Consider the following 24,469-nt stretch of genomic DNA (forward strand, 5'->3'; position numbering starts at 1 on the left):
TTTCAGTAGGATGACCAACAATTATTTATCCGAACATAGGCATAGTCAAATCTAGCACATAACAGAAATCTTTGACAGACACATTTCTGGGGGAGAAAAAAATATGAAAATGAAGCACAACATATTAATTCGCCTCTACTTTGGATAGGAGGATGTGTTTTTCTCATTCAACCAGCTTCCAATCTTTAGGAGAAAACATTTTCATATCTCCTAGTTCTAGCCTACCTAACCTTCTAACCCAAAGCAGAGAAAAACATAATCACAATTCATACTGAAAATGAAGTGTACAGTCCTAACTCACATTTTTATCTTTAGCTTCCAAAAGTGACAGGAGAAAGGGAAAAGAAAAAATACTGATTTATGATTTGTTCAGGTGCAAAAAAGAGAGAAAAATGCACTTAAGTACCAGGTCTACCAATTGTTCAATACCAAATTCAATTAAAAAGATAAATACTTCAACTATGTACAATTTTTATGTTCAATACCACCATATAAACATCTATTAACCAGAGCTGTTCCTTAACTTAGGCAGAAACTATATGTATCCATCTGAAAAAATAAAAGTATCTTTACAATCACCAGATTACCAGAGAATAATCAAAAAGGTTTGTCCTCATTGCCTGCAGCTGCACCTCTGGTTTCTGGAAGAAGAACTCCAGAGAAGCATACCTTAATTACTTGGATGCCAGTTTTTCAGCACTAACTGTGGTTTTGAAAAAAACTAAATAGTTACATCAGACTCAAATACTTAAAAAACAAAAAAACCCAAAAACAGCTAAAAAAAATCACAAAAACCAAAATGCAAAAAAAAAAGAAATCAGACACCTGCAGTTATATTAACAATCATTATTAAGAATGCAGTTATAAAGCAGAGATTTGGGAATAATCTTATCAACACTATTATTCCATTCTTGGCTGTTAAAAAGTGAAGCTGCCACGAAATCCTTGACCAGCAGTTTTAGTTCTATGGTAGGTTTAGAAATAATGACTCACTATGCTGCACAAAAACTGTTTTAATCAATGTACATGAGAAAAAAAGTATTCTTCTGACAGGTTATATATAAAGAGAAGGAGGATTGGATTTTCTCATAAAACAATGTATTTGAAAACTGGCATTCATAAAAGATAATCCAAAATCATTTATAAGATTTCCCTGTTTAAAGTGTGTTAGATTCTGCTCCTAAATATCTTATTTACATTTTTTGTGAGGTTCCCCAGCAAGAGTAGTGCACAACAAAACCAAATGAAAAATAATAAGATGAAAATGAACTTCTCACTGCTTCTATCTACTCTACTTTATCATGCTTTCCTTGTTTAAAACACAACACTAATGAAATGAAATTAGAAGTTTCAAGGAATACCTGAGTACATTTTTGATGTTTCATCACACATTTCACTAAGGACAGAAGTGAACCATTCACCAAGGATCTGACAATACTGAATTTCCCATTATTATGTTTTCAACCTGTGACTATTCTTACACAACTGCTCAATGTGTTAATGGAAAAGACCAGAACAATGTGGATAATTGAATACAAAAGCTTCTATTTCACACTAAGAAATACTAGCTCCCAACAATGGGTCTAACCAACACCAGTCACAACACTGCCTTTGACTGTGACACTGAACATAAGGAACCCTTTTCCTTCCAGAGTCTTGGAAAAATGTAGTCTTATACAGATCAGATGAGACACATGGTAGTCAGACACCTGCTAAGGACAACTGGATTTTCTATTTCCTCCATTTTTTTTTTCCTATTTTTCTGAGTCTGAATGCTCTCAAAGCCTGCTTCTTGAATCTGAGCCTTTCCACTGGCCACAAGCTGTCCTCCATGGCAAAACACACTCACTCTTATGCTGGACATAGCATAACTACGTGTGTTTTAAAATATCTCTAAACCAAATAGGAATATATATAATCCTTTTATTTACTGGACTTCTGTAAGATAAACTTCCTTCCTGTTGAGAAAAATGATGAACAAATCTAAACAGGTCTTCTTGAACTAGTATAACATAGATAGCAGCTACAAAAGTGTATCAAGAGTCTTTTGCCTACGTGGCCTATCTTCAACAGACTGAAACCATGGCCAGAGGGCTAAACTGAGGCATGTCCAGGACATGCCAGGGTATGGCTGGTTTTATGGGATGCACAGAACTGCTGTTTCATAGTCAGATAACCAGGCTTCCCTCTGCTATCCACAGAGGGTGAAGGCTTCAGTCTGCCTCTACATTCTCTGTTCTGCTGAAATTGTCTGCTGTCTATCTGCAGCCTATATATTATTTCCTGCCACTCTTTCTGGAGCTTATTAACCTCCCTAACCTTAGTGTGCTATTTTTCAAGGACAGAGGCAAAGACAGTCAGTGCCAAGTAGAAGTTTAGTTAAAGTAACACAGGTCTGAAAAGATTCATTGGAAAGGATATACGTGGACTTGACAACAGCTGTGTACAGAGCATACAAATCATGAATTTCAGCCTCATTAGATAAGCACATAATTTCTAACCACATGACTGCAACAATTACAGAGATGGAAGTAAGAAGACAATACAGTGATGGGATGTTTATGCATCACCTGTCAAATACCATCATCAAATCCTGCTGCCCAAAGTTGTGGCTATTATGTTACCTAACAAGCATTTCTCACAGATTAAATATAACTAATAAATACATTAGCTATATGAAGAACCTGGGTGGAAAGAAAAAACTCTTCAGATCCATACCACACATTTACACATGGAAAAATTATTTTTCAAAAGCTGTTTTTATAACTTAAGCATGCACATAAAGTGAACACAGTGGGAATGACAAGAAGAAAAAAGGAAAAAAACCAGAAGTGGTCAAACAACATCATTATGAACAAATGAAGTTTCAAACCTAGACTGGAAAACTCCTGTCACACACATAAATGAAAATGTTTCCTTTGCAAGCCTCTCCTTAGGAGATCATGTGTTACAACTTTTGCTACAAGAGTAAGGAAGAATTACTAGAACAATTTAAAAAATGACACTTAATATGTGTTAGTATCTTCATCCTTTGGAAGCACATACATACACTTTTCCTCTTTGCAAAAAAAAAACAAAAAACAACAACAACAACAAAAAAAAAACCAAAACCCAACACAGCAGAAGTTTGGCTGCTGGAAAGGATTTAACCTGTATCAAAGCTGAAATAAAACTTTAAGTCAGTAATAAATGACTTCCCCTATTTTCCTCTGTATTTTGTGTTTTTCTCAAGTTAACAGACTTTTAAAAAAAACTGAATTTTGATTAAGTACAAGTCAGTCTATTAATTCTGTTCTAATTTATCAACTGATAAACAGTTATTAAGAAACATCTGTTACAGCAGAATAATATGCCAGACAAACAAACCATAAAAATCACATTTTCCCTGCCCAGAAGTACCCAATTTGCTTGCAAGCATTTTCCACTGCTTGCAGTAGCATATTTTCCCCAGTACCCGCAAGGCATTTTTGCAAAAAAAAAATAATTAAAACCTTTCCACATATTTCAGACTCTTAAGTCCCGGTCCCTTCACTTACACTTGGTAATTGGACATTACCTGATTCTGTAAAGGGGGCCGAATGATTCAAAAGGGGACAGAATGTGCCACTTAATGCTGGCAGAATCTTGCCATACTGTAACCCATCACAGTACACTTATACAGACAGAATGAATTATATGAGAACAAATATTACCAGTGGCACCAGAAAGTGGTGGACAGGGACTTTATCAGAAGCAAGCATGGGATAAAGCAGAGGGATGCTGACAAAGCCTGTGAACTACTTCCTATTACTCCTCTGCCATTTCTCCTTCATGTACCACACTTTTATTGTCAATGGTCAAACATCTGTTCCACCTGCTGTCCCTAAAATAAGGCTGACAGCTTCTACAGGAGGTCCAGTGCCATCACAAATAAAACATACTCCACTTCCCAATAATAATAAAAAAAAATCCCCAAATACAGTGCAAGGGTTAACTCCTTTTTGGTCCAAGGCCACATCAAGAGGTAATGGTTAGGGAGCTCCACTTGGAAGGTTTTTTCCGTCCGCAAATTTTTTATTTGCTTGGAAGGAGCTACACATAATGACAAACTTTTGGCACATTACCATTTTGGGTCTGAGTAATAACAGTGCCCATCTTCCCCAGGGTTACAACTCACAGAGCTCTACTGGAAACTTTGCAAATATATAAGTATCACTAAACATGCCTGAGTAGCCCATTTCCTGAATCAGTATGAAAATACTTAACTTTTCTGAATCACTGTTGGATAAATACGACCTTTGAAGTTTCTAATCTTGAAACACTCAAGAAAAACTAACCAAAAAACCCTGAAAAAAAACCAAACCAAAAACCAAAACAACCCAAAATACTTTTACAGCTTTGTTCCTTCAGATCCACCTACTCCCCAGGGAGCCTTTATGACAGCAGTAGCATATTAAGCTATGAAGTTCATATCTAAACTGAACAACATTCTAAGCATATCTCCAGGAAGTAAAGGTTATGGTATACACATAAATCTCTACACACATGAATCTCTCTTCACCCTGAGCTTTGGAAAACACTAAAGATTCCAACCTCTATAACCTTGCTAATATTTTTTCAAATAGAGGTCATCATGAGCTCTGTTAGTTGCATATTGTACCCTGGAAGTACATGAGGGGAATGAAGCTCCACCAAATACACACTTATGTACAACACCTTCTAATACCAAATCTTCAACAATGAAACTTCTAACAATTTCATTTCTAGCAGAATTAAAGCCATGCTTCTGTTCTTGAGCTGAACAGAAGTTGAATCTCCCCTGTAACTTCACATTAGTCAAACCAAAGATACATGGCTTGTGAGGTTAACTCCCAATCAAATGAACGCAAGAGATTCTAAGACAAGTTTCTCAGTAAAATGGGGCTGGAAAATAAATTCCAATTTTGTTTCCAAAAAAGCAAATGCTTCAACAATTTTCTAGTTTAAGACAAACCTCTTCAAGTTTTTTTTTTTCCTCTCCCAGTCTTTCCACCCTCCTGCTGTCAGGCTACTATTGCTGAACACTGTATCTTAAAGTGTGACATACTGCCTAGCTGTTCCCTGCATGACACCTACTGAACAGCAAAAATTGATAGCTAAAAAAAGCTAGCAAGTCATAGTGAGTAAGACTTCTCTGTTTATCACACTGGCTAAGACTGACCTTGCTTCTAAAACTGTTAACTGATGAAGGATTGAAAGACTGAACACCTGGGAGCAAAACAGGTGGTCAGTTACCTGTGCATGTTCAATGCCTCCGAGACCATGCTCTCCTTATACCATCTTGGGACTCCTAGTTCTGCTTTCAAGAGAAAAATCAGATACAGACCTTCTATCTGTAGTTAACTCTTTTTAATTTCTTCTGAGAAGAAAGCCCCACATGTTTTAGTTTCTTGTTTCACAGATGCTTAACTTCTCAGAAACTGCCCTTGGGACTGCCAAGACCCATGTGAATTGGGAGGCTGGTATGGAAAGAGACGGCTGCTTGTTTTCAGCAACATTTTCACGTGATGGTCATTGCCATGGCTCACAAGCAACTAAAAAACTTGAAATCTCTGCAGGAAGCAAGAGACCAATGCACGAGTGAAACTTGAACTGTGGACGTTCCCAGTCATCATCAGAGGCTGGCAAAGTCAGCAGCCTCAGGGGAGTCCTCCTACCCCTCTGAGCACTCTGACTTCCCTACCTCCCATCAGTTAGTCCAAGCAGACAGCCTTTACCAGCCAGCAGGGCCACCTCTTCCTCATGAAAAATATTTCCAACCTCTTCACCTGCTCAATTTTTACGGTACTTCTCAGGTTAAAAAGCAGAAGTGTGAGTACGAGCATAGCCACGCTGGGCTTGCCCAGTGGGGAACTATGCCAGGACCAGTAAGTGACCACCATCCTTCTCCTGAGAAGGGACATCCTCTGCTTTCTGGGACATCAGCATGAACTCCCATTTTAATGTTTCTTGCCTGTATTAGACTTAGTAAACTTTCGACAAAGTTCTGGGCTTTCCTAACATTCAGAGGAAAGAATTACAGCTTCCCACAGGAGCCCGCGCACTTTAACGTAAGCCATTAAGCACAATTACTGTATTTAAGTGCCACGGGACAGAAAGATTTTCAGGCAGTTGGGTGAAATTACTAGAAGCAGTATTTATACGCCTCGCTCCTAAAGCTGTAACTTCGCAGTTCAGCTGAACTGGAGCGCAGGTCTCGGCTGAGCGGGGGTGTCCGCGCTCAACTCAAGCCTGGAGGCGGAGCCCCCTTGTTGACTCTTCCCGGGCATCTTGCAGGCCGCCGCCCCTCACAGCGCGGCCCCAGAGCGGGGCTGCCCGCCGCCCCCGCCCGCAGCCCGCGCTGCGGGCACGGCCGCCGCGGGCCCCTCTCCCGCCGCGGGCGCTACTCACAGCCGCGGAGCGCCCCTGTTCTCCCGCCGGCCGGCGGCCCGCGCTGCCCTCGGCTCCTCCGCATCGCACCGCGGCTCGGTCATCAGCACCATCGGCACGGGCAGCACGGCTCGAGGCGCTCCGCCGGCAGCGGCCAGGCCGGGCCGCCCGCTCCGGCCTCGCCGCCCCGCCCCGGGGCGGGCCCGCCGCCGCCGCCGCCGCCGCTCGGGCCGGCAGAGCCGCAGCCGCCGCAAACCGGTTGGGCCCGCCCGGCCGGGCCCGGCGCCGCAGGGCTCGTCAGGGATGGGGCGCCTCGCTGCCCGTCAGGCTGATCCCTTACGAGCTTTAAATTATTCAGTCGGGACGCTGTCGCGTGAGACGCCGGATCCCGCCGGCTCCAACAAAAGCCGGCCTTAATGTTTTATGCGGGGGTGCAGGCGATAACGCGGTTTGACACGGACGAAGTCCCGGGGGGAAGGTGGCAGTGGCCGGGCCCTGTATGTCAGTGCGCTGTCCCGGTGACTCGTGGAGGCAGGCCTCAGGGCTGCTCTACTCAGGTGAACTCCTGAAATGATTAGCTGGTATTTCCATCTGCGGCTTTACATCTTGAGCAGACAAGTAGGTGGTTACACTTCCTTTCTCAACAGCAGCACCCCATGCTGCTTTGTACAGAAAAAAAAATCACAAAACCACTGAAGGTAATGTTGGAAGGGACCAGTGGGTCCAGCATTCTGGCTCAGACAGGACTATCTAAGAGTGTATGGCACAGGAGGGTGTTCAGGTGGTGCTTGAATGTCTCCAGCAAGGGAGACTCCACAACCTCTTTGGGCAACCTGTTCCAGTGTGTGGTCACCTGCAGTGTAAAAAAATTCTTCTCATGTTCAGGTGGAACTTCATGTGCATCAATTTCTGCCCTTTGTCTCTCCAATTGCTGGGCACCACTGAGCAGTCTGGCTCTGTCCTCTTGGCATTGATGAGGTCCTCACTCAGTCGTCCCTTCTTGAGACTGAAGGTGTCCAGCTCTCTCAGCTTTTCCTCAGACAAGAGATGCTTCAGACTCTTGATCAATTTAGTAACTCCCTGCTGGACATCTTCAGGAGTTCCTGGTCTTGTATTGAAGAGCCCTGTATTGGACAGAGCACTCCAGATGATGCCTCACCAGGGCCAAAGAAGGTGGAGGAGGAGCTGAGGAGACCTCTGCCCCTTCACCTGAGTCATTGAATGAATGGATAAATTAAACAAGACTGGGCCCACTACTGAGCCTTGGGGGACACCAGGAGTGACCGGCCTCCAAACAGAGCCTGTGCCACTGATCTGGGATCTGTTGTTCAGCCAGTTCTCAATCTGCCTCCCTGTCCACTCTTCCTATGAGTTTGCATTGTTAGAGATAGTGTGAAAGGCCTGGAAGTCAAGGTAGACAAGATCTGCTGCTCTCCTCTCATCCATCCAGGTAGTTGTTTCATCGTGGAAGGCAATCAGGTTGGTCAAGCATGATTTGCCTTTAATGAATCCGTGGTGACTACTCCTGATCACCTTCTTTTCTTCCCTGTGGATAGAGGTGGCCTCCAGAATGAGGTGCTCCATCCCCTTTACAGGGACTGAGGTGCAGCTGACTGGCTGATAGCTCCCTGCATCCTCCTTCTTGCCCTGTCTGAAGACTGGGATGACATTTGCTTTCTTCAGTCCTCAGACACCAAGCCTGATTTCCCTGACCTTTTAAAGATGAACATAAGGAGCACAGCTGTGATGTCCATCAGCTCTCTCAGCACTTTTGGACTGTGTATGGACTTGTGTATGTTGAATTTGCCTAGGTATTCTCTAACCCAATCCTTCTTGACCAAGGAAAAGTCTTGGTTCCAACATTGCTTTACCCTGATCTGGGTCAGAGATTCCTGAGGGCTGGTCTTGTCAGTGAAGACCAATGGAAAGGTGGCATTCAGTAGCTTTGCCTTCTCTGCATCTTCTTACTTTTTTTTTATTACTTATGTATTTAGAGACATTCTTCTTTTTGTTTTTGACATCCTGGTCCAAATTTAATTCCAGATGGGCCTTGCCCTTGTCTCATTTCTACTAACAAGACAAAATGATCTAATACAGTGTAGAAAACCAGAAAGCTGGCTTGCCCCGGCTTTCCTTGGGCCTGTGCTGGCAGAGCTGTGGGGCAAGTTGAGTGGCTTTAGGAAGGTTAGATTTAAGGTGGCACTAGGCACAAGTCATCTTGCATGGCAGGCACTAACTCTGAATGTACATATGAAAAATGCTTTTACTAGGTTAATAGTTCAGTTAGGTTTCACTTTGGTGAAATTATGTTTTAATAAAGCTTGAATGGACTCTGTGGTTGTAAGTATACAATCAGAGGAGAGAAAATCCTGGGATGAGAGTTCAAAGTAACATGTCTAGGCAAAGGTCTATTTTCATGTTTTAATAAAATTAATAATAGAATAACTTCCTTACAGCTGACTATTCATTTGAGCTAAAGGGAGAATATGTACAGTAGAGTGGTTTCTTTTAGTGAATATCTGTGTAGGAGATAGATACTAATGTACATTTCAGATTGAAAAGTGTATAAAGCAAATTAATCACCTTTGAATATTTAGAAATATTTAGAAATAAGTTTTAGGTATTGTTGCAATACTTTCAGGACGTCAGTGATAAGAAAGAGGTCTTAATGGTGAAATGCCTCAAGACTGCCATAGTTGCTTGGGTACAAAGATCCTGCAAAAAATGTGTGCTGTATGAATTTTTCTTAACCATGTGTGTTTAATTTGCTCCAGTACAGGAAAATTTAAAGACTATGTGCTAAGATGCATAGAATGGAAGACATTTAAAATGGCTGTATTTGTATATGGGAAACACCATTTACTAATGTTCATGTAGTATTTAACATAAATGCAAAGGTACATGTAGAAAAGAAATGAGATTTAATTTACAAGGGAGATTATTCAGCTTGTTGGGCCCTGTACTTTTGAAACATTGATTGCTGCTATTCTTCCTTGTGCCCTGGGTGCACTTGCCACTGCTTTGCAGAGCCTCTCTTACCTCCTTACACCAGACACAACCTGTGGCAATATAACAGCATCTTCTTTATTCAACCATAATGGAATAGGAGCCGTTTCAGCTGCCTGGACTATGAGTAGATCTGGAACTGATGGGCTGGGGAAGGCGTCATGTGTTCAGGCCCTTTCCTTGGGTGCAGCAACCTATGTGAAGTTTTAGGTACCCTGGGGGTTGTCCTTGTGTAAGTGTGCACTAACAAGGCATGGACAGGAGGAGTGGAATCAGTAGGAAAAGTGACTGCCTATCCCCCATTGTGTTTTTGGAGGCTTTTACTTGCACTAAAAATGTATTTGATAATTTAGTCCTAATTTTGAGGCGGACTTGTGGTTGAAAAATTCCTGTGTAACTATATGCAGTTCAGCAGAAGTTCTAGGTGAGAATCTGGCTTCTAGATATTTGAATAAATAAAATTAACTTTCTTTTGAGTGCTTAGATTTTCAGTCTGTCAGGTGTAACCACCTCTTTAGGAGATAAATGCTGCCATTGACTGTTCTGTTCATTTATTGCCAGAGGTTCCTGTCTTTAGCTCAGTTGTGGAAAAACTAGAAAGGGGTTGCTTGGTCCTGGAACTCAGTCTCTCTTGTAGTTTCATCTGACTCCATTCTCAGGGTGTGCACAGCTCTCTGATTTAAATAAATCTGTCTAGTCATTTAGTGAAGAAGAAACTTATATTCAAATAAATTGATGCCTAAAGCTTCGGCACTAAAAAAAAAGAATCCTTGCTTAGTTATTTCTTCCACATCGTGATATCTTAACTTGTCAGAGACTTCTGACAGATTGGTGATACATGTGTCTTTAGTCAAGTTTGCTTTTATCTGATAATGACAGTGGAAGTAATAAGCAATGAACCAGGACTATAGCCTGTGGGGTTTTTTAGGATTTGAAAAAGAAACCCTGTGGCCAAGGTCTGTCAAACTGTACACGATGCAGTTAACTCCAGAGTGAGAGGGGACTCTCCTGAGTGGTAAAAGCTCTGAATACCAGGATTCTCAGGAATATTCAGGAGGAGTGCCTTATATTAAATAAGCAAATGTGCAACTGCTCATGTGAGTAGAATATACTTGAAAACCATATGCTTTTATCATGATCAAGTCTTACATAAAAAGGAAAAAAAAGCATAAAGGACCTTTTACTGTACTGTGATAATTGCTCATATATACGTATACAGAAAAGCAAGTATTTGAAGATCAATCTGTCACCAACAGATTTGTTGTGAGAAGATCTGGGCTGTGTTTTTCTGTAACTGCTGAAGGGCAGACTGGGGAGAGAAAGAGAGTAATGTACTATAAAGTTACTTTATAATGCCTGCAATACTGGTGATGCTGTCTAGACAAAAATTCACATGACCCTGCTCTGAAGAATATATTAAACCTTAGAAGGGGATTCAGGGTTTTAGTAATTAGGACCTTCAACATTATGTGTAACACTGCAAGAATAAAAAAATACAGATGGAACAGTAGGAAAAGTTTTCTTTGCAAAATAAAAATATTTCAAATACATATGAAATCACAGAAAAGCAGAATGGGGAGAGACTCACTGAGTCATTTAGTTAATTCCCTGTCCCGAGTTATGGCCTGCTATTCCTGTGTCACTCCTGGCAAGTCATCAGCATGTCCAGGCCACCAATTCCAGTGTTTGCTGGGACATACAGGGGATGTCCTCAATGTGCAACATGGTTTGGAGTCCTTGTTGCTGAAATCTAAAGTCATTACTTCTTAATTTATTAAATATGAAGAACAGTAAAAACCCATCTCTTGCTTCTCCTCATTTTCATTTTATCTTTAGTCTCAGATAAAACATATAAAATCTGAATTTGGACTTCTCTTCTAGGTTTAGGTATTTTCTGAAATGTGATCCTCCAGACTCAACACCATTAGTTTTATGAAGGCTATATAAAGAGGAGTTTAAAAGATTATTTCATCTGTCCTGTATCACTGGTCATATTTTGTGGTAAAGTGTTTGTGTTTCACAACAGGTGAGGCTGGCTCAGGTTTAGTATTCAAGCACTAGGACCTAATGAAGGTTTTATAAACATTAGCTGAGATGCTGTCCTCCAGTACATCAGCAGCAAATTGTAAGATTTGATTAAGTGTGACCATCTACATATCCTTTGTGCATTTTGCTGTTTTTTTTTTCTTTCCCATCTTTTTCCTTAATATATCAGAATAGTTATGAATCATATCTTGAAGGACATGAAGCAGGAAACAGTAAAAGATCCTAATGAGACATGCCGGAGAGGTCAGTATAAAAAGCAGTGGCTTAAAAAACTGCTACCCATACCTAGAGATTCATGGCTAGGACATTGCTGTTGAATGATGAAAAAGACAATCTAGCTGAAAATAGTGTTATAGGTTGTGTTAATCAACAAGGTTTATCTCAGTACAATCGTTGTAGCTGTTCAGTAAAGTATTTTTCAGTTTATCTGGCAAGTATCAGCATGCCTGAATATGAGGGAAATTCCTTGGAAAGAAACAAAGCAGAAAGTGAGTAAAGTGGTTACAAGTATTCTGTATACTTTGAGCACATTTCTCTTCAGTAGGGAGTTCTGTATTTCTTTGCAGGTGTAAAAATATATTAAGAGACACAGCTTCAATAGTGCCTGAATACAAGTACTTTTGCCTGATAGGTCATTGTATATGTCTTGTCTTCAGTTTTCTTTGTGATATTCTGCCTTGGTAGGATTCTGTGAAGGCTATGCAAATGTCTTGGAAGCCATTAAGTGTTGAAAGACTTGCTAAGTCCTTATAGTTGAAATGTGATAGTAAAGCAGTCTTATCTTAGATACTATAGAAATATGAGCTCTGATAGTATGAGACACAAACTAATAGACACTTGGAAAGATGTTGAAACAGGGAAAAGATTCTCATTTCTATAATACACACAAGTCATCCACAAATCAGAGTGAAGCCAGCTTGTGAGATGCACACTACAAAAAACCCAAAAGCAGCTAGACTTAAAAAGGTGGAAGCATTGGAAGAAGTTGCCCAGAGAGGCTATAAACTCTGTCTTTGGAGGGTACAAGACCCAGCTAGACAAAGCCATACCTAATTTGAACTGGAGTTAATGATACTCCTGATTTAAGCAGGAATGTTCAAAACCTGTTCAAGTTACTCAGTTTACCTGAAGTATGCTCAAAACAGGTCCAAAATAGTCTGTAGACATGATAACTAGGGCCAGAAAACAGTGAATGATGTGATTTTGTAATGAATGAAAAGCAGTTTTGGCCAGTTGAGTCTTGTTCCTTGCCTGGATTAAGAATTTAATAATTTTTCTGCTTTCAGAAATTTGAGATTACTTTATAGATACCCATATCAGGTAATATTTTTCTTCTGAGCTGTTTACTGGAAGTCTTATTTGACTGTCTCTTCCTATTTTTTGTTTAAGGTAGCTTGGATTACTGTATTGGTTGAACCCCATTTTGGACAGGGCAGTGCATGGGGCAAATGAAGTAAGCTGGGCTGAAAACTGAGAACTTATCAGAAATGGTGGAGCATGCCGGGACTGTTCCTTGTGGATCCATGCTGAAGCAGCTGGGTGAATGAGACTGTGCTACACTCATGCTGTAGTACCCAGTAGGACAAAGGTGAGAGACTGCTACACAAAACTTCTGGAGTATCAGTTATAGGTTGTCAGCCCACCTCTCAGTGACTCATCAGTACATTTACTGCCATTTTAGGACCAATGACCTTCAAAATGACCCATGTAGAGTCACAGGAGACACACTACATGCTTTGAGCCTCACCACTGTCTTACTGTGCCGTGGTGATCAAAAGAACAGTATGGGATGTAGGGTTAATGGAAGAACACAGTATAACTGTTGAAATAAAGGAACGTTCATCTCACTCCAAATTCTTCATGGCAACTCTCTTACATACGAGAAAAAGCAACCTTGTGATTTGTTAATAGTTTGGTTTTACCAGCTGTGAGAAAGCACTCAGCCTGTTGGCATTTTATTGAAAAACATGTCACTGTCTCCTTTTAGCTAATGATAAAAAAAATAAAGAGCAGTTATGGCATATTTTCATGCAGTATATTGGCCTAGATGCCTCATAAATGGCAATGCTAACATATTAGAATATTGTGATGCCTAGATCTTATAATTTAAAATGATTGTATGAAATCTCATAGCAGCAAAATCCACTTTCTCCATTTATAATTTTAAAAAGATATTTCCATTTTTAATAAAAAAATATATATGTTCTCTTTTAATATATTGTCCAGCTGTGCTAAAAAAGCTAAATGTAAGTATTGCTTATTCTACTCTGGTGAGTCACATTAGCTTGGTTTGTCATCCTCTGATTATAAATATCCAAGGAAATCCTGGAGAGTATCCAAATGTGACATCTCTGTATATAGGTGACTTGACAAAAATTTCAATCCAAATACAGCTGTATGTTCAGGTTATCAAACAGATGATGTGTATCTAATGAATAAGGTGCATGCATATATATAATTACTCAATAAAGGAATACATTTGGGTCCTTTTTGGAACCACATATACCTGAGTGCATGCAAGCATTCATGACATATGTAAATATGGTGATCATTTTGTTGAAAAAGACCTTTAGTCATCTGGCAGTCTCTGAAGTGCAGCAGTATGGCACATTAAGTATGTAAAAAACTAAAACTGTCTTGTTTGAGTATAAATTTAATCTTCCACAAGAAAATAGAGTGCTCAGGCTTTCCAGAAGGTTAGGAAAAGTTTGTTCTTAACTTTAGAAAAGGAAGGTTATAAAAGAGGAAGGAATACAAGATAATGTGAAAGAATTAATCATACTATCAGTTTTCTCACAGTCTTTACATCAGATGAGGTTGTGAATAAGCTACTGTTCTATCTCATTTAGAACTAGGAGTTATGTTACTCTGGGGGAAAAAGAAACTGAAACAAATGTAAATATTTCTTCATAGTCAGGCCAGTAAGGTTGAATGCCAAAGCTGAAATGCAAACCATTGAGCAGTAATGTGTTTGCCAGTGTTTCAGGTGCTCATAACTGAGCTATAAAAACAACATACCTTTTAGAAGGTGGTATGTGTGCCTATCTTTTTAACATGACTTCTTAAATTAATCTGAGCTAAGCCTCAGTCTTACAGCATTACACTGGAAGATTCTGAGGGGTGTGATTTCCATGCAGGATTTCCTTTTTAAAAGCTTTCTGTCAAAAAATCTTCATAAAGAAAATCTGGATGTAGGGTTCCTTTTTTTGTGTTCAAACAAAAACCTGTCTGTAATAAAACCATCCTTAAAGTTTATGTTACTGGTTGTTACAGAGCTTTTCTGTTATTTTGTTGTAAGCAAAAGATAGCTAAATATTAATGCCAGATCACAGATGCAAAATATGAGTGCTGTATTTACTGTATTTGTGTATTGTAGTGCACCAAATGAGCTGCCAGGTCCGGACTGGAGTCAAGAACCCTTTTGATTTCCATTTTGATGAGATATTTAGAAAACAAACCTCTCTATGTTCTGTAATTTTAAAAACATTGTTCTGTACTTAAAAAAAAATTATTTGTAACTTTCACCTAATATCAATGTTACTGCCAAATGCTGATTTTTAAAAATCATTTAATATATTACCTGCAATGCAATTATTGCTAAGATTGGCCTAAACATACGTAGCATTATGACTGCACAGAATTGGTGGTCTAAATTGCTGGTCTAAAAAACAAATTTTCTTGTGTTCAATATGTTTGGGGTTTTTGTTTTTTTTTTTAGGGTCACTCAGGAGATTATTCAAAATCAAAAGCCTTAAGAGTTTTCTAAATTTTAGGAGAACTGGATACAAGTATTGACTCATATCATAGGGATGGGCTCCAGATGGGAGCTTGAAATCCCTGGTATTTTTGCCCATATTTTGTTCTGATGTCAGAACAACTCTGTACATTCATGCTGAAAAAATGCTGCAAAACATGTGGCCAGTACTTTTATAAATACAAATTTCTGATTGATAATATATGGCTGACACCTCAGCTTTAGCTCCAGAGTCTTAATTTCCTTTTGAAATCAGTTTTGCTCTATGTCAGGAATAACATGCTGCCATAATGATAAGCTTTCCCCTTTATGAAGTGTTAATAACTCCCTGATTTCTGCTAAATTCCTACTCATCCACGTGCCAATTACAGTGAGGTGAAAACAGAAGTATGTAAAAACTTAGGCATATAGTCAGTTTTTCTCCTCAGGCATGAATAATTAGAATAAACAAGAAGGATCATTAATATAGTAAATTTTCTCTGTGGGTAAATCTTCATATATAGAAAATATGCTCCAAATAAATAAGACTGTATGAAAATAGTACCTAAAAATGCAGATCCTGCATTTACTTTTTGCAAAAGCATTTTCCATGATTTTTAATGGGGCTCATTTTCAATAAATGTATCATGACTGTGACAAACACATGAAAAGCAAGTTTAGTGAGAGCTTAGTCTGTCTAGCTTATTGTGTGCTATTGTGCATCCTCCTTATTAGATTGTCTAATATTTGCAGCCTGCTACTCCATCTTTGCTATTGAGAGAGGTTTGGTTTCACAACAGGGTTTTATGATCATATTATCCTTACCGAACCAGCAAACTGTAAACTGGCTTTCTAGAAGGCCTGCTCCTACCACTGGATACTTGGCAGGCAGGTTGATTATTGAGAAATTGGGGGTAAAGGACTGTTCTTTGTAAGGCCTGATCACACTGCCCCCAGGGCATATATGGCAACTTTTTGTGTACTGGTTATTTAGTGGTAAATAAAAAAGTAGGTAGATCTGTCTGCTCAGTGTTCTGGACAGGGCATAGAAAGGAGGAAAAATTTATATTGTCCAAATTAGGAAGTGGTTAAAAATCACCAACTTGTGATTTTTAATGCCAAATATCACTGTATATACTTATGTCCCACACCTAATTGCAAAATGAGATCAAGAGGCATATGAAAAGTCATGTGAAATTGTTTTTTTTTAAAACAAGTTTGAAGTGATTATTTCTAGATAAGAGTCTTTGAAATCTCTAATTAAAACTTAAAATTTCCGATTCTCTATTATCTGTTCAAACTGTTGGACATTATCTCTCTGTCATTTGAGTTGGAAGAAAGGATGCTATGCATATATAATATTAAAAATCCCTAATAATATTTCAAAAGAGAAAAACTAGGCCAACAGTCTCCTTTATAGTAGTGACCCAATTAGTGATAAGATTTGTCATCCCATATAAAGAATTTGTGCACAGCCACAAAGAAACGTAATTCAGCCACACAAAGACTATGTAGAGGTTCCAAATCACTCTTCAGGGTTGTTTGGCACCATGCAACAATTAAGTACCAGCCCTTGGCAAAGAATTTTCAAGCAGATTAAGAACCAATAAATGTCTAACGATATTTTGAATAGCTTTTTAAGCTATTTTATTCATGATGGGTTGACAGAAGTACTGTGGATGTTTGCTTGTCTTGCTCCTGCAGTAGATGAAGGATAAGCACTAAGTGCCAGTAGCCCTCTGACATTGCCTTCCCTCATTTTTTGTGCTAAAATGTGCATGATTTCTCCAGAACTCTGTGTTGCAATGAATTCCACCATAGAGGGAATTTGCAATTCAAAAAGTCCACCCTTCCAAAGTAAGAAAACAGATTTTCCCCTATTTTTTTTTTTTTTTTTGCAATGTTCTATCAGGAAACCATTTACTAGTATTAATTTAGAAAGTTTTCTACTTCCTTGAATATTTCTAGTGAGTAAGGTGGCACTTACCTTGAAAATTAGTTTAATAAACATTATGAAGTTCCTTTAGGCCAAAACACATATGAAAATATTTTGTTAAACTCCCTGATCTAACAAAGTTTACATTTGTTTTGTACAGAAATAAAATATTATAGATATTTGGGTGACCCCATAAATGTCACTTTAAAACTTGAGTTTTGTTAGTGTATAGTGTTATAAACATTCAAAGCCCTATTTCAGTGTGAATAGATAAGGGAGAAGAGAACAATACCTTTCTGCCTTCCATCACAAGTTTCTCCTTTACAGGAGTGCTCCCCTTCCCAGTGCAATCAGTAATATACATGAAATTACCATCTCTGTGTGCATTTCCTTTTTATATTAAATACCTTATCTAGGTATTTTCATGAGTATACTTGTCCCAGTGCACTCCTCTGTTGCTGCCCTGTTCCCCCCATAATCAAGTACATGAAAAACACTCAAATATATTGGGTTTTACCTTAAAAATACTGATCCAACACTCTCCGTAGGACTGGCTGGGGTGTCAATACTTGATTTTCGGAAGCTGTTCTGACTTTCAGAAAGGAAAACGGAGTCCTCCAAGGAGCTTCCTTTTTTCAGCATTTTAATGGAGCTAACTGCAGACTTAGGTAAGTTCAATTCTAGAGTGATCTGTGAAAAACACAGCCTTTCTCTGCTGTAGGAAGTGCTGTCTTGGTGTGACTCCAGCTCAAACTGGGTTTAAAAATCAGTTAATGAGTAACGTAGTGTTCTGACATCATAAGGGAGTTTTCTTTTTTATCTGCAGCACTTCAGAAGTTTACTTGAGAACAACAGTCATATAAAATCTAGGTGAACTGTGTAATTGAAATTTCATTATACATAACAAGAACTTGTTTGGATTAATTGAGGAGTGTAAAACAAGAACTCTGTTTCAAATGATGTTTTGGTTTCAGGTTTGTACCTAAAACTAAAACATTTTTTGTCATAAATTACACTTTGTGATCTATCTAAGCATGCAAGTTTAAATAAGAAATTTGTATATGTTTAAGAAGTGACTATATGCACCTGTTGTGAACATGCTAAAATTATTATATTGCGCTTCTCCAGTGACAAGTTCATCCACATGTGTGCATGTAGCTGCTGTAAAAGTCAAATCATTGCAGTTCAGTTTAAATACAGGTCGTGTTTTAATTCTCAATGCACAGGAACCCAAACAGGACAAAACCAGTTGGTCTAACGAGTTTTTCCATAAAATGGCAAATATTAACTACAAATTCGCATGGTTTTCTGTTTGTTGAAGATTACTATAATGATTATGTTAGTGAGTGAAATAATCAGAAATCTTTCTTTATATTGCAAATCCTCTTATAGTGCTGATATAACATCCAAAGCATTTACAAATTCTGTTAAACTTCATCTTGGACCTGCACAGTAATGAAGATTTCTCTATAAGACTGACCCAAAATACACTCTTTCTGTTCTCAGCATCTACAAAAACCCTGTGAAACAGCACAAATTCATTTTGACTATTCACAGGTTTTATTTGTAAATGCAAAGACATCTAAGCAAACTGATGTATTTTTCTCTTTTAAAATGTCTTTTGTTTGTGGTTTCTTTCATAGCTAAATACCTAGACTTTTTTAAATACAAAATTTGCTTGTGATCAGTTAAGCAAATTGTAATGAAATCTATAAATGTGTGAAACAGTAACTATTGAAATACAGGATTTACATAATAGCTATGAAAGTTAAAAATTAAACAGCTGCTTTCTTGGAAGCAAAAATTCCAAATAAATGGGAGAAGACTTAATAAAAAAGAAAAAAAAAAAAAAAAGCTTTTCATCGTCTTTAAGTATTCCCCATAAAACCTGTACTTGTGCTGTATTTAAGCTACTTGGATTCTGAATTAATGCCTCTTTGAGTCACTATGCTGTAAATGTTTGATTTTCTCCTAAATAGGCCTTTTTGTTATTCTGCACTTGATCCTGTGTGATCATAGGCTGTAAACACAGGGCTTCTTAACTAGGCAAAGTCTCTCTACATTATTACTCTTCCATAAAACAAGTGGTACAACCTTCAACAAATCAAAAGCTTTTTCTTTCTCTAATCACAAGAAGAATTTGCTTTGGCTCTGTTGTGTTGTTCATATCTATTCACTTAGGATAGGAAGTCTATTCTTTTAAAAGAAAGAAACATTCTTAAAACTGTTCAGAAAACACATGTGATGTAGTGAGCTTGTAAACCATCAATATGACTTATTTATCTTTGAAAGCAGTCTATTTGTACATTAAAATGTAATGAAACCCCTTCATTAAGAATCAGAATGGCAACTATGTTCTTTCTCTATGTTAAAGAGCAGGTACAGTGAGAGGGCAATTGAATTTTTCCCTAAATGAGTAATTGCAGGAACATTCTTGGCAAGGAAAAACTATGGCATGATTCCTTCCTCCAATTTTATGCATCTTTGCTGTTCTACAAAACAGTCAAGTTTTGCAGTTTTGTACAGGCTACTGTGCCTGCTTGTAAACTACTTTTTTTCCATCCTATACCACAATAGTAAGTGATAAGTGTATGTAAGTATGTAAGGCTTTTCAGCCTGCAATTATATGGCTACTTGCATATGCCTGTACTGAAGGGCTTCTAGGTTTGCCATGCTACTGCAATGCTAACCAGGTCAAGGACTAGGCTGGGGAGTTAATGCTCCTGCCTACAGCTGGTGTTACTGAACTAGTTTAGGTCAGCTCAGGTCTGACATAGAAGCACAGAATCATGTGAATCAAGTCCATCCATAAATCTAACACTGACAATTCCACCTCAGGAGCTTTGTTGCAGTGATAATCAGTGTTATATATGGCTATGTGAAGAAAAACAGATTTGTGTGACAGCGCCCTGAGACTCTCATGGCTCTTGCTTATTAAGAGGTCTTATCTGTCTTGTATGTTGCAGCAGTAGCTCCCTGGATTGATGAAAAGAAGAGGAGTAGGCCTACAAGATGCATTTCTAGTGGGAACAGAAAGGTACAGTGATGGTCATGCTGTCACCTTATGCTCAAGAGATGATTTTCTCTCCTTATTATCAGGCCCACACAAACTGAGTTTGCTATGGATTTCTAGGGTGTCTGCACAACTGTGATCTTGAGCTGTTTTGGAGATTGTTTTAGGGCTGAAAAATAGTAGATAGTTGTAGTTAGGAGGCCAGAAGGGCTGACCTGATGGTGTCTGTATAAATTATAAGACTTGGATTCATGCAATTTTTATTCTGTGTGGATCTAAGATGTATTATAATCTTTGGGATTGCTCTATTTTGATGCAAGGATATGAAAACCATGTAGTTTATAACCACTAGGCAAATTTAAAAGCAGTTAGCACTCCATGTCTTTCTGATACGCATAAATATTTTCAGGGGAGGTCTAGATACCCACAGAAATGTCATCAATAGAGATGTGGGGCAGATACAGGATTTTTTGTAGCTGCTCACTTCAGACTTCTTAGCAGTAGTTAACAGACACCAGTATCTTTTCTCTTTCTGATGTGATGGATCAGGTGTGGGAAGAAGTTGATACTCCTGATGGTGAGGCTATCTGCTGTACATGGACTTGTCCCCAGAGAATTGTTCTTCATGTTCTGAAGAAACTGGTAGCTCAGTAGCTTGTAAGCTTGAGTAAAATTTTTTGCTCTGTCTCTTGCTGTCTCATACAATGAAAACAACTTTCCCCCTTCATTTCTTCAGTTTCTCTTACTTTAACCTACTTTTCTTAAATTCCATATTTATATTTGGCCAAATGTATCCTTATTTTTCTCAATTATCAAACTATGCCCTTTAGTTCTGACCTTTGTTACTGACACTCTGTTATCACTTATCTGCTAGACTGTATCTTATGGAGTCTAGAACTGTTGCAATTATTTCTGATAGGCAAGCAGAGAGGGAAGAAATGTGGCTGGTGTCCTTGAACTTCATGCAATTTTATTTTCAGTCTGCAGCAATTGTCACTTAAAGGTTAGAAATTAAAGGTCTGGAAAAATGTACACTTTTCTTTTTTCTCATTACTACTGTGGGGTTTTTGTTTGTTTGTTTGTTTGTTTGGGTTTTTCCATTAAAATAAAGTTAATTACTTCAGGAAAAGAAATGGTAGATTATTTTTGCTTTCTCAGTCACTGGAGTATTTGTTCTGATGACAGGGATATTCAGAAATACGTTAACAATGCCAGTTGTGTTACACACATTTTAAGTACTTTTGCCTTTATTAATGGTCTCATGTTATGGAATAGGAAGAATAATGTGGTGAAATCTGAGTATTCAGAGCAAGAGGGTTCATTTATGCTAGGAAGGACTTTGTGCCTTGTGATAGGTGACTGCTAAGAAGCTGCCTAAATATTTCAAGTTGAAGTGATGATACAGGGAGATGCTGTTAGACAGAGTTTGTATGACGTCAGGAAGCATATTTTGAACAAAACATTCATTTTTATTACCATCCAGGAATGAACCAAATGAGCATTAAACCAGCTGCTGAACTTACGGCTGAAGGTCATACTAGTGACTTGAGGTGGCTGTGAATGTTATGTACAATCTTATGCAAGCTTACATCTTGGCTGGAATGTGGCCACAAAAGCTTGTAGATTTTTTCGTAAGGAGTGGGGGAATCAATGACTGGTCATTTTATCAGTTTGTTTTGAGTCTCAAAATTTACTGGCCTTTAAATTGGATTGCATAATTAGTCTGTTATGATCCCTAGAATAATGGGGAGCTGAGTTCTTGCTTTATGGGTTTAGCTCTCATAATTTTCGTTTTCTGAGGTATATGCAGAATCAGATGCTCTGATTTGGACCCCACATTGTCTTTCATAGTTAGGACTGTGTCATTTTTTTTCCTGCTTGAACAAAGTCTATTCAGAAATTAATATTTTTTTTCCTCTTAACTGGACATGTGAAAAGTGCACCTTTCCACAAATAGAGAAAGAAATATGAGTCACATGTTGGTCACTCTAAAATCAGCTTGGACATTTTTAGGTAAGTTTTATATCTAGTTTCCAATATTCTGTTCCTTTTTCTGATCTTAGATTTCTTGGTTTTCCTCTTGAACTGAGATTTAATCTGTTCTAGTCTGTGCTTTATTTGCAATAGTGAGATACATTCAGTTTGTATGTAGTGAGTTTTCAGTTGTGCCTGTTTCTGCTTGAATTTATATGAATGCTGTGTTGAGTATGTGAGATGCTACAGGCAGATATGTAGAATTGCTATGCCTCCTCCTGTACTACTCAGAATGCTGCATTTGGAGAATAATGTTCTCAGAACTCATGTGTAGAATCACAGACAAATTTGTGGAGCAAAGGGACAGAAAACTGGTTAAATGGAGTGAGAGCGATAGGTGAATATGTAGCATAGACGAATTATGCCTAGAGAGACACAGGAATGAAATGAATGGTGTAGTGTCCATATTCGTGGAAGCCAGTGACTGTTTTACTCTTCAGTAATCTTATTAGAACATGCTCTTAAAACTATGTCTTTTCTGGTCCCTCACATGGTGGTCGCCTTAGTAGATGCTGTTTCAGTTACTCCACTGTATAAACATCCAATTCCCTTCCTCATCCTGGAACTCCCATATGCTCAACTTTTGGAGGTCCCTATTTGTGTCTGGAGCCTCTACTTCCAGGCAGGAAAAGCATTTTTAAACAAATCCTCATCCAATGAATTTGGAAGAAAGCCATTGGGGTGGAGAAGACAGTCTGATGTGGTGGGGTTATGAAATGCAACTTTACCTTAGAAGATGAGACTTTGCAAAATTTGCTTTAAACAGAAGGAAGCACTAAAGTATAAAAATTCAAGCCTTAATTCTTGAGCACCTGAGTCTGATAAGGAACAGTAAGATAAAAAGTGTCAGAGACAAAAAACCTGATCTTGTTGCCCTGAGAAACTTGGGTTTGTTATTAAGAAGAAAAAAAACACTTCATCTGGTTGACTGAAATACCATTACTATTAATAAAGACTGGATCTTTGTAGGATATGCTTTAAAAGTTAAATAAATTCAGCTTTGTAAATGGCAGTATTTCTCATTCTCTAAATGATATCTAGACTCTTACTGTATTATCAGTCCACTAAAAAATGTGAATTGATCTATTCTCTTCAGTACTGTAATACTAATATTAATATCTTTATTTACACAGCTGAATATGATGAGTTTCTCCAGGTTACGTTTTCAAACTTCCTGTATTAATGACGAAGATTACTGACAGACCTAGAGTAAAATGTTACTAGGAATGAGAAGTAACTATTTTACCAAGCTGGGTGCTGCTGGCATGAAAGCAAGAAATCAATTTGGTGAATAGCATTGTGAAATGCTGGAAATTTCTGCATATCCATACTATTGTCGTCTTTGTGGTAAGCTAGCTGCCTCCTGGCTAGACCTCTACTTTATTAAATATTTAATTTGGTAAATGAGGTACTGGTATGTACTGTATAAAATATCATTACTGACAGTATAGTGACATCCCCTCTCAAGAGGTGCACGGGCAAAGACAGTAAATAAAATAGGTAATTCCAGCAATATTCAGCTTGAGTAGCAACACCAAGAAGATGCATAAGTTGGTAATACAGCTGTCAGCAAAGCAACAACAATATGGTTATAGGGAGCCAACAAGAACAGCTTTATTATCCATGTAGCCAATAATTAAAACAGGAATGACATTTGTGGTATTATAAAAAACCCTACCTAGGTGATTGGAAGCTTAATCAGAATTCTGATCCAATCACTGTCAGACAACGCTGTGCTGCAACACTGAACTTAATTTGTAGGTAGGAAGCATGGAAAACTCTCACTGGAGAGAAAGTTGCCTACAATAATCATAAAGGCGATCTGAACAGCTCATGGATTTGGTTGCTTTGATTTTCTCAGGAAGTGAAAGTGATTAGACTGGCCCAGGAGGAAAGTAAATAGATTAATGAAATTTAAGCACTTCAAATCTGTTTTTCTCTTCTGTATAAGGAAAGTGGAGGTTTACTGCCTTCATGTAGTCCCAAACAGAATTTGCCCCCAGTTGTTTACATGGTCCCTTCTTACCTCTTACCATATATTTTTATTTAACACAAATAATAGGAAGAAAGGTTGGAGATACAAGATTAATCTTATGTGATTGTGCAGTAGAGTGCTTTCTGAAAGGGAAATAAAAAGATGTTCTGTTTTAAAATATACTTTTTCTGTTTGAATGCCTTTTCAGAAGTCAATTTCTATTCCAGTATACACAGACATGGCTCAATCTACTCTCCTTGTGTTAAAATCAAAAGATTTTTTGCCTAGGAATTAGAATTTGAAGGAGCCTTGCCAGTGCGAAAGAACTAAAGCTTAGGT

At 38.3% G+C, this 24,469-nt stretch overlaps 1 protein-coding gene across 3 annotated transcripts in view; it reads right to left on the reverse strand.

The window, feature by feature from the left end:
* The window catches only part of GRAMD2B (GRAM domain containing 2B), a 40,842-nt gene extending 23,018 nt beyond the window's left edge, over positions 1 to 17,824 (reverse strand). The window contains exon 1 of one of the 3 annotated variants that reach the window (XM_077790261.1): positions 17,626 to 17,824. In XM_077790261.1, coding sequence (XP_077646387.1) covers positions 17,626 to 17,750 — 125 coding nt within the window. In that variant the 5' untranslated portion in view covers positions 17,751 to 17,824. Of the gene's footprint in view, positions 1 to 5,253; positions 5,338 to 6,408; positions 6,554 to 17,625 lie in introns of those variants that run through there. The other 2 variants (XM_021525006.2, XM_077790262.1) reach the window with 2 other exon arrangements.
* Between the last annotated feature and the right edge of the window lie 6,645 nt (positions 17,825 to 24,469).

This window comes from Lonchura striata, chromosome Z (assembly GCF_046129695.1).
Source record: "Lonchura striata isolate bLonStr1 chromosome Z, bLonStr1.mat, whole genome shotgun sequence".
NCBI classification, from domain to species: Eukaryota; Metazoa; Chordata; class Aves; order Passeriformes; family Estrildidae; genus Lonchura; species Lonchura striata.